At 51.4% G+C, this 11,159-nt stretch overlaps 1 protein-coding gene across 1 annotated transcript in view; it reads right to left on the bottom strand.

Annotated features, from left to right (window-relative positions):
• Positions 1-11,159, bottom strand: part of BICRA (BRD4 interacting chromatin remodeling complex associated protein) — a 73,862-nt gene that overhangs the window by 17,433 nt on the left and 45,270 nt on the right. Inside the window, 4 exon segments of the mRNA XM_031458986.2 lie at positions 1,662-1,727; positions 3,766-3,808; positions 3,901-3,946; positions 5,997-6,097. Coding sequence (XP_031314846.2) covers positions 1,662-1,727; positions 3,766-3,808; positions 3,901-3,941 — 150 coding nt within the window. The 5' untranslated portion in view covers positions 3,942-3,946; positions 5,997-6,097.

Here is an 11,159-nt window from a genome sequence, read left to right as displayed (position 1 = left end):
ATGCCAAAACCCAAAAGGCTCTGAAAACCACAAGTACTTTGGTGACTTTGGGCCGTGAAACCTGACCAGAACTGAGGTGATACTCTCAGGGAGAAGGCGCAATTCATCCACATACCGTGACTCGTCTGAAGTTTGACCACACAAAGGTGAGCGAGCTTATGTGACACCTAGCACACGTTTTGCATCACTTTCCAGAATCTGAACAAGCCTGAATTCTGGAACATGCCTGGCCCCCAAGGTTTCAGATGAAACAGATCGTGGTTCTATTACAGATTACAGCAGCAGCTGCCATCTGGGAGCCTTAATTTGTGCCAAGTGCGCTGTGAGTTTGATGTTTCTTAAATGCTTTCCAGGATGGTGACCCAGGGCACAAATGTATAATCAATATAGGGATGCGGATTTGAGTAAATATTCCATAAGCAATAATTATGCCAATGGCACGGAATACCCACTGACATTTGACCAGATAATGGATCGAACCCCATGGTGAGAAAGATTCTGAGTCCACACGGAGGGCTCACAGCAGTCCCGGCACTGAGCTGATGCTGGAGAAACATCATATGTCCCTGTTATTATTACCGTCCATGGGGTTGTCAATAATAGCCCAGTGAGGTGGCCCGGCTCCCATCCTCACCTCCCTGTCGGGGAGACAGGTCACCTCTGGCAGGACAGGCCTCCAGCTCAGCCCTGCACCAAGGACTAGGCATTTCTGAGTCCCTAACCACTAAATGGCATGATCCAAACCTGTCTGCTAGGATGGCATGATGTTCACTGCTGTCATGTATGGGAGGTGTTGAGAGCCTGATCAGGGACCTCTTGGGTATTAAAAGAGGACAACAGCGATAAGAATAATGATCACACAATGAGAACAGAAGCTCACAGTGTTACTGGGTTGACAAATAGAATAGCATGAACATAATGTGTATTTCTTGGGTTCTGGATTTAGTCATGTCTATTATGCCAGATAAATTCTTTGGAATATATTATTATAATTGTTGGGAGAAGTCAGTGAAAACTAATGAGAAGGGCCTGGCATATGATATGTGTTCAGTAGATGAAGAGGGAGGAGCGGGGAGCGGGGAGTGGGAGGGAGACAGAAGAGGGGAAAGGAGGAAAAAGGAGGGGGCGGGAGGGGGAGAGAAGGGGAAAGGAGAGGGGAGGGAGAGGCTGCAGAAGAGGACAAATGACATTTAGTAATGGGCCTGGCATAGGCCAGCACATAGCAGGTACTCAATAAAAGCCCACTGTGTTCCCCACTCTGGGCTTTGCTCATCACCCCTGCCTTCAGGTGACACACTCCCCCACGGCTGAGCCTGAACAGGACCGCAAGCCATCAGGAGTGCCCCACCCCCCACCCCCCCATAACTCCAGGGCCATTCTCTGTACCAGCTCCGTACCAGCTCCCCTCCAAGGCCAGGGTCTCATGATCCCCACCTCCTCTCAGGGTCCTGCGGGCATAGCCAGGGGTCCAGCAGCTTTGTTCTCACCTGTACCTGGCCCTGCTCTCAGTGACTGCCCTGCCCTCCTCCCGGCAAAGTGCCTCAGTGGATGTGGGTGCCCTCCCCCTCCCCCTGCTACCCCCTTTCCTGCACTGGCTGCCTCCATGGGCAACGGATGATAATTGGAGCCCATCACCCTCCCCAAGCCCCCAGGCCACTTACCCCAGGACCTTCATAGAAGGCACTTTGGGCCTCCCCGGGATTATCCAGGAGGTCATCACTGTCGAGCTGCAACAAGACCCGCCCCCACCCAAGGTCAAAGGTCAGCTGGGCAGTGGGCCGGCCCACGCTCTAGAACAAAAACCAATTGAGGGTTACATGGGACAGAGAGACAAAGACGAGATGGGGGCGGGCGCAAGGGGTACAGGAAACTCTGCCTCTAGAAAAGAGGCCCCAAAGAAAAGGACTTGGCTGCATCTTTAACACCCAGGGCATCCCCAGCACCGTGTCTGAGGCTCTCTGACACTCCTGCCTTGAGCTCTGGAATCCTGTCTCTATGCCTTTGCCCAAGCGGTGGCCCCCTGCCCCCTGCCTTTCCCCACTTGGTGTCTTTGGCAACACATCCTTCAGGGCTGGTCACATATGCCACCTCTTCCCAACAACGGTCTGTCCCTTCCCCCTAAGTCGCTCCTTCCTCTGTGCAGCCCTGCCACTCCCGGAGGCATCGTCAATGTCTGGAATAGGCCCTAAGCACTCACTGAATGTCCACAGCTGAGCCTCCTCAATTTCTCTCTCCAGCTGAGCTCTTTCCAGAACCCCAGACTGGTGGATCCAATAGCCCCCACCTCCTGGACTTCTGGAATCTGCCCCCAAACTCCCAATCTCAGGGAACAGGACCACAACCCACTGAGCGGCTCAGATCAAACCCAGGAGGCATTCTGGATGCTCTTTCTGCCTCAGCATCGAATCCACCAGCAAGTCTAGTTGACTCTGCCTCCCAAAAGATCTCAAGCCATGCCTGGCCCCTCCTCCACCACCCACCCCATGGCCCCGGCCACCAGCGTCCCAGTGCACTTGCCCCTACTCCACAAAAATTATTTGATACGTCCTCTCCCGGGAAGTGGAACTCTGTTCCCCTCCCTGTGAGTGTGGGCGGGTTGAGTGACTCGCTTCTAGTGCACACAGTGTGATAAGGATGACAGTCTGTGACTTCGGAGACTAGGTCATAAAAGGCACTGAGCTTCCTGGCTCTCTCCCTTGGGTCACTCGCTCTTGGGAGTCCCGCTGCTGTGTCACGAGGACACTCAAGCCATCCTGTGGCGAGGTCTACATGGCAAGGAACTGAGGACTCTAGCCAACAGGCACAGGAGTGAGTCATTGTGGGAGCATGTCCTCCGTCCCCTGACAGCCCTCAGATGACAGCAGCTCCAGCCAACATCCTGACTGTGACTCAGGGGAGACCCTGAGCCTGACACCCAGCTAAGCTGCTCCCCAAGTCCTGTCCCTTAGAAACTGGGAGAGCTCTAACAGATGTTGTTTCAAGTCACTAAGTGTTGGGACAACTTGTTATGCAGCCCTTGGTAACTGATACAACACCCCACAGCTCAACAGATGTCCCCTCTTCTCCGCTTTGTTCCATGCACTCAAGAACCTCACAGAACTGCCCGTCCCCTTCAGAATAAAATCAAAACTTCTCAATCAAGGTCGTCCAGGCCCCATGACCTGGTGATGTTTGTCCATGCCACCCTCACCACCTACTAGATTCCCCTTCAGTCTGGCCCCACGAGTCTTTCTTTTCCTTGAACACATCGAAATTTTCCACTTTTCTACCTGCTCTTCCCCAGCCCAGAGAACCATGGGTACCTCCCTTTGATCCTTCAGGCTCACCTTCAACGTCCCCTCCCTGTCCCCCTCCCCCATTCATTTCCTCCTAAACCTCTTTTGTTTCTCAAGTGACATTATTTCTTTAAAAAAAATTTCTTTTAATGGAGGTACTGAGGATTGAACTCAGGACCTCGTGCATGCTAAGCACACGCTCTATCACTGAGCTATACCCTCACTCCCCACTGACATTATTTCTTAAGCTACTCTGCACGGTGCTTTCCACCGTCATGTTGATTAATTACTTGTTGCTTGGTTTACCAGGGAAACAAACGTGTATGATGCGAGGGCAGGGATCTGCCATCTCTTTCACTCTCCACCAGAACCCTGGTTCCTGGCTCGTGGAAGGCATGGGGCAGATGCCTACTGAATTGGGGGTGTGTCCCTCAGCTCCCCACTCCACAGCCCCCTGCCCTGGGATGCCTCTCCCCGCCCCAGCACTCACCTTCTCGGATCCATGTAAGAAGTCATTGAGGGCCTGAGGGTCACTGTAAGAGAGATGGGGAGAGACACTTGAGGAGGTGAGGGACAGGGGAGGGGAGGGAGAGGGAGGGTGTGGTGGGGGAAGCCTACTACTCACCAAATCACGTCTAGTAAGCATCTCCCATCCTCATCATCCATCGCCACTGGACAGGGCGGGCCGAGAAGAGGGCAAGAAAGACAAGTTAGATGTTGGCAGCACGCCAGGGCCCTCCCTGCAAGGACCATTCCCAGGGGCCGAGACCCCAGAAGGGGGTCAGGGTTTCTGTTCCCTTAATTCTATGGGCATAGGTGGGGGCCCCTTCTAGAACCGCCTGACCAGACAGAGACAACTGCCTTCTCCCCCCCTCTCTCCTTCCCCTGTATCTGCTGACAATGATGATGACATCAACCCAGACAAGTAAGCCCTGATCACGCACAGGCCCACTTCATCCCCACAGCATCCTGCCAGGTGGGTCCTGCTACCCCTGCTTGGCAGGTGAGCACTCGGAAGAGCAGAGACCATCGTCCTCCACCTCCCTGCTGCAGGTGGCAGAGCCAGGCCTGGACCCAGAAGTCTGGCCTCGAGCCTGGGCTCTGCACCAGCACTCGGTCCCACCTCCCTGAGCCCAGGGCCTCGCCCAGAGCAGGCCAGGGGCTAGGGTCAGGGGCTTGCCCAACAGAGGAAGGGGTGAAGTAGGGAGGGAGTGGAGGCGGCATAAAGGGCCTCATGACCCAGGTTCTGGGTCCCCCTTGAAGACAAATGCCTTGTAGTTTGCAAGGAAGGGAAGAGAGAGGCAGAGGGACCGGCAGGATGGGTGCTCTGAGGCAGAGGTGCCGCTGGAGCCGGGCTGAGCCTGCCGGAATGATGAGGATGCGGAAAGCCAACATCTGTCCCATGTGTACCACATACCAGGCACTGCCCTCAGTGCTCCACAAATGTTAGCTTGTTCAACCCCCCTGGGTCGGGGAGATGCTGTCAGCCCCATTCCACAGGTGAGAAAATGGAAGTTCTCCAGGTTTGCCCATCCACTGCCTAAACTTCCATCGCTCCAAACATCCCACCAAACTTCCATGCGCCCACCTTTTTTTTCTTTTCTTTTTAATGGAGGTACTGGGAACTGAACCCAGGACCAAGAGCACATGCGCTCTACCACTGAGCTATAGTCAGCCCCCCACAACACACCCACCTTTGCAAACTTCCAAACCCAGCCATCTTTCCCTCCCAACAAAGCAGAGCGGACACAGTGAGAAGTCACGCACAACCCCAGCCCAGGACCAGGGAGTTCTTAGTCTCTTTTTTGTGTGTGGGGGGGGGGGAGGTGGTAGTCCTGAGCTCACCAAGGACGTGGTGACTTTTGTGGATTCCCCTCCCCTCAAAACACACGTGTACAATCTCACAGGTGCCCTAAGCTGGTTCATAACCCCTTTCCGCCGACAGCGTTCTCTGAGCATCCCTGACAGTCACCTCCTGATGGCCGCCCCAGCTCCCGTTACTCTCAATTGCTCTGTGGCATAAAGAGTCCCGGGTAGGTCCCTCCTAGGTGGGTCAGGGTCTTCCTGAAATAGTGCGTCACAGAGTCTGATGATAGCACAAAAGACCCTCTTGCCAGAAACATGCATGTTGGCCAAAAATGTTACCTGTGCTTCCCCAGGGTCCCTGGGACGCACACGCGCATGCACGCACACACGGGCCCTGCGTTAACACGCCCAGTCTGGGACAGGGCCCGCGAGGCAGACACAAGGACACATCTCCCCCAGATCCTCGCCTGCCGATCACTGTCCCCTCTAGATCTGGCCCTGGGAACCGTCCCCAGAGAGGCCCTTCCAAGGCTGCTGCTGCATCTGGTGGTGGGGACTACACACTCTCTGGCTTCAGAGCCCAGCCTCCACCCATGTGCCTCCTTCCTGTGTCACCAGCTCCGTGGCCTGTGAGCCCGTGAACCTATCCCAACTAGCCCACATCCGGCCTCGTCCGGCCAGGGAACAACAAGGCAAGCTCTGCAAAGAATCTGGAGATGAGGGGAGGTGGGGAGGAGCATCCTGCCCACCGATGGCGTGGAGGCAGGGGGATGGCCCAAATGACCTGAGAGGGCGGGGCTGAGGGATGTGGCTAAGCCGGGCTCAGCCAAGAAGGAACGTCCCTTCCCTTCCGGGGTCAGGGGTGGACAAAGGACAACAGCCCCTCCGGGGCTGAGAGGGACTCTTGGTGGTTACCTGCGCTACCGACGAATCATGAAGGGAAGGAGGGGGTGTCCACTCCAGCTCTACGCGGGGCCCCCAGCTGGGGACTTGGGGAGTGTCCTTTCGGGGGCCAGCTGTGGAGAGAGGAGAGAGAGGCTGTGAGTGAGACCCGCAGTGAAGAGGAGAAAGATGTAGCTGGAGAGAGGAGAGGCCACATACTAGTTTAAAACCACACACACTGCAAATGATCACCTATGTGGTACGTGCAGACTCACTGCACCGCATCCACACCTAGCGTGTAGACATACACACACGTCATGCCACAGGAGGGACCGTTATACAGTAAAATCCACCGGTGCTTCCAAGCTAACAAAGTACGCTTGGGTCTCGTCATTTGAGATGCTTGTATTCTGTAAGGTCACCACTCCAGGGGAAATACTGGGTTAGCTTCCCAGGAGCATCTGGTCCCAGTCTCATCAGCCCATCCTCTATATATCCCCGTGGTGTATGTGTGTTTCTGTTTAAAGACACAGTGTTGAAGATACATGGTTGATTCACTCACACTGAACTCACGCCAGCAGCGCTCTAACTAGGGCAGAGGGGAGCTCATTCTCCGTAGAGCACGTCACAGCCCTCCTGCACTTGGGGACACTGGACGGCACTTCGGCACCACACAGGAGGGGCTATTTTTAAAAAATTTTTAATTGAGGTGCAGTTGATTTACAATGTTGTGTTAGTTTCAGGTGTACAGCATAGTGATTCAGTTATACATATATGTATATATATTCTTTTTCATTATAGGTTATTATAAGATATTGAATGTAGTTCCCTGTGCTATACAATAGGACCTTTCTGTTTATCTATTTTATATACAGTAGTTTGTATCTGCTAATCCCAAACTCCTACTAATTTATCCCTCCTCCCCTTCCTTCTTTGGCAACCACAAGTTTGTTTTCTATGTCTATGAATCTGCTTCTGTTTTGTAAATAAGTTCATTTGCATCATTTTTTAGATTCCACATATAAGCGATATCATATGATATTTGTCTTTGTCTGACTTACTTCACTTAGTATGACAATCTCTAAGTCCATCCACGTTGCTGCAAATGGCATTATTTCATTCTTTTTATGGCTGGATGATATTCCGTTGTACGCACACACACAGACACACACACACACATATACACCACATCTTCTTTATCCAGTCATCTATTGATGGACATTTAGGTTGCTTCTATGTTGTGGTTATTGTAAATAGTGCTACTGTGAACACTGGGGTGCATGTATCTTTTCAAATTACAGTTTTTGTCTTTTCTGGTTATAGGTCCAGGACTGAGATTGCTGGATCATATAACTGTATCTTTAGTTTTTTAAGGAATCTCTGTACTGTTTCCCATAGTGGCTGCACCAAATTACATTCCCACCAACAGTGTGGGAAGGGCTACTTTTAACACCAAAACCACCAACAAAATGCACAAAAGAGCCCAAACAGCAGGGCACTGAAGAGAGCACCGAAAGGACACTTGCTCACAGCTCACGAGCTGGATGGACAAGGCGGGGGCGTCACCAGGTTCAACCTCTGCACACATCTGGGAGTGGCCAGGAAAGTGCCGAGAACACTGATCTGGGGGGTGTCAATGTTAGCGAGCAGGCGGATCCACGTATACAGAATCCACGAATGAAGATGCTGCTGCTGCAGGCCCGCTGTGTGTCAGCCCCTGGTTTTAAGTACCCTGCACATATTAGCCCATTCCACCTTCTTTATTTTTATTTATTTATTTATTTTAATGGCGGCATTGGAGATTGAACCCAGGACCTTACGCATGCTAAGCATGTGCTCTACCACTGAGCTATACCTTCCCCCACCAATTTCACCTTCTTTAAATCCCCATGAAGCAGGTCTTTTTATCAGCCCCATTCTGCATAAGAGAAAACTGAGGCCCTGAATGGTTAGCCATATACCCAAGATCCCTCAAGTGGTAACTGGCCAGGCTGGGCTCTGCACCAAAGCAGGCTAACTCCAGAGTCCCCGCCCTTAACCATGATTCCACAGACCGTCCTCTCATCATGTTTTTCTTTCAAAATCTAAAGCAAATATGGCAACAGTGTCAAGACAAAGCTGGGTGACAGCCTTTGGGAACATTTTATGAATGCCTGGGATAGTTCAGATTCAAAAAAGCAATAAAGTGAGTGGATGGAAGAGAGAGGAGGAATGGGAATTGCTTCACCTCTTTGTCGAGAGGCCCGGGCCCCGGAAAGATCTAGAAAGCATCTGTCACAAGACCCTGAAACACGGGATCCTGGCCCAGCCAGATTCCAGGGGCACAGCCCCAGCCTGGAGGTGTTCACAAGCACCCAAGGTAGCTTCGTGAGAGCCGCCGGCTCCGTGTGGGCTCAGGCTTCGGGGTGGGGCTCAAATTCTGTAAACGCTGGACCAGAATTAGAGCCAGGAGAGGAGGTTTCCGGAACACAGTTCTCCAAATAGGACCCACAGGTGAACGTCCAGCGGGAGGTTCCAGACTGAGAATTTGTTTTCCATGGTTTCATTCCAATGGTCACATCAGAGAAATGGACAGCAGAGGGGGCAGACATTCTGGGGAGAGGGAAATGTTCTGCATTGTGATGGAGTGTCGGTTACATAAGGGCTTAAAAATTCACAGCTTAGGTTTATGTATATCAATGCGTGTCAATTCAATGCATGTCAATTTCACCTTAAACAAAATTGTGAAAAAAAAAATCGTCAGGGTGTGGTAGTGGTGGGCGGGGGGAGAGCTGAACAGACGTGGAGGGATGTTGATAACTAACTGTTCAGGCAGGCTGATGGGTACCTGGGGGCTTCATCATGCCATTCTAGTTATTTTCCATCTTTTCAAAAAGTTCCATGAGAAAGAGAAAATAATTTGTCAATAATCGGCAGGTGTGGGGTTCCTCTGAGATGGGTCACCCCAATCAGGTGCCAGGGTTGATGCCAAGAGCTCCAGCATAGGGTGACTGTTCTGGGGTTGGAGTCAGCAGTTCAAATCCCCACTCCTACACGAGGGCTGGGCGACCTTGGGCAAGTGACTTCACCTCTCTGGGGCTCAGTGTCCTCATCTGTAAAATGGGCATAATTATAGTCCCTGTTCTCGCATATGGCAGTGGAAGGGCACTCAGACCGGGGCCTGGCCTGTGGTTGGTGCGTAGCAGGTGTTGGTATTGCTATTACTGGCATTGATATCATTTTGCAAGTATTACTAAATGCTGCTGATGAATGAGGAAAGGTCAGAGGTGCAGAGGCCTCCAGCATCCACCCTCAACCCCCAAGTCTCGTTTCCACACAGGCTCACACTGATTTCCAGGACCAATCCTGGATCTAGAGGCTCAGACATTGAGAGAGGGGCCAGAGTGGCTGCATTTTTAATAAATGTCCCAGATTCCAGTGCAGCTGACATCACTGAAGCTGCCAAGTATCCATCGTGACTAATGCAAGCTCTTTGCTGGAGAGGCGGGGTGGCGTGTGGGGAAGAGCAGGCTGGGTCGCTAAGTGGCCCGGGTTCCCTTCCTGGCACTGCCACTTCCCAGCCGTGTGCCTGCGACAAGTTCCTCATGCCTCTGTGCCTCAGTTTCCTCATCTGGAAAATGAGAATCACAGTCTGTCCCCCCATAGGATTGTTATACAGGAATACCTTTAATCCTCGCGTGTGGTAAGGTCTTTTGTAAGCAACATATACCATGGCAATCATTTTAACTGCCACAGTGAAGCTTCCCTCATGTGGCAACTTGCAGAGCTTTCTGGCCACGGCGCAGTCAGGTTGGGCAAACGTCCCCGGCTCCCAGTTTTTCTTCCTGGTGCCATTTGCCACATGTGGCCCTTGCGCATGTTTGGAAGGGTTGATATATCACCTGCTCCAGCCAGTGAGCTATGCCTATGGTCCTACTTAAACTGCCCGGTGCCAAGTCTCCTCTGGTCCTTCCAACCTTCTACTGTGATATCATTTCTCAGCTGAGATCAATGAGGCTACATAAAGTGGTTCTGGGGAAACCATAGGCCATACACAGCCAGAGCCATGTGCCCCTCGCTGCTCATGCACAGATCTACCCAGGATCCTGCCGGGGGAGGGAGCCTTGAAGGACACAAATGAGCCCACTAACTATTTAAAGACAGAATTTGAATGTTGTCTGGATATTTGATAATGCTAAGAAACGGTGATTAAGAGTCTAGGTTTAATAATGACATTGTGTTCTTTTTTTTTTCTTTACAGAATCCTTACCTTTAAGAAACACACCCTGCAATATTTAAGGTGGAAATGACACAATGTCCAGGATTTACTGGAAATCCCGTTGTGTGTGTATATGGACCTGCGCTGTCTAATACGGCAGCCACATGTGACTATGTAGCTCAAGTTCAAGCTAATTCACTGAAATGAGGGCAGAGGACTTGAGCAGATATTTATCCAAATTAGATACAAACGGTGAAGCACGTGAAAAGGTGATCATCACCACTAATCAGGGAAATGTCATCGAAAGCATAAACACCACCTCGCACCCGTTAGAATGGCTGCCATCAAAAAAACCCAAAAAATAACAATTGTTGCCGAGGATGTGGAGAAATTGGAACCCTTGTGCACGGTGGGTGGGAAAGTAAAATGGTGCAGCTGCCATGGAAAATGATTTCGCGGCTCCTCCAAAAATTAAAAATAGAATTACCATATGATCTGGCAAGTCCACTTCTGGGTAGACACACAAAAGAATTGAAAGCAGGGTCTCGAAGATATCTTTGTATCCCCACATTCACGGCAGCACTATTCGCCATAGTCCAAAGGAGGAAACAACCCAAGTTCCATCAGCGGATGAATGGATGGGCCAAATGTGCTGTATATTTACAGTGGAATTCCACGCAGGAAGGAAACTGACGCAGGCTACAGCACGGATGATCCTTAAGCTAAGTGAAGTGAGCCAGTTACCAAAAAAATCGAAAGTACTGTATGAGGCCGCTTCTCATGTAGAGACAGAAAGGAGAATGACAGCTGCCCGGGACTGTGCGCTGCGGGTGGGGAGGAGAACCGGGGAGTTCTTGCTTATTGAGGGCAGAGTTTCAGTTCTGCAAGATGAAAGAAGTTCTGGAGATGATGGTGGAGATGGTTGCACAACAATGTGAAAGCACTGAATGTCACTGAACCACCCACTTAAAAAATGGCAGAGACGGTCAATTCTATGT

The sequence above is a fragment of the Camelus dromedarius genome, chromosome 9 (assembly GCF_036321535.1).
Source record: "Camelus dromedarius isolate mCamDro1 chromosome 9, mCamDro1.pat, whole genome shotgun sequence".
In the NCBI taxonomy this organism is placed as follows: domain Eukaryota; kingdom Metazoa; phylum Chordata; class Mammalia; order Artiodactyla; family Camelidae; genus Camelus; species Camelus dromedarius.
This window is presented reverse-complemented; position numbering and strand designations above follow the sequence as displayed.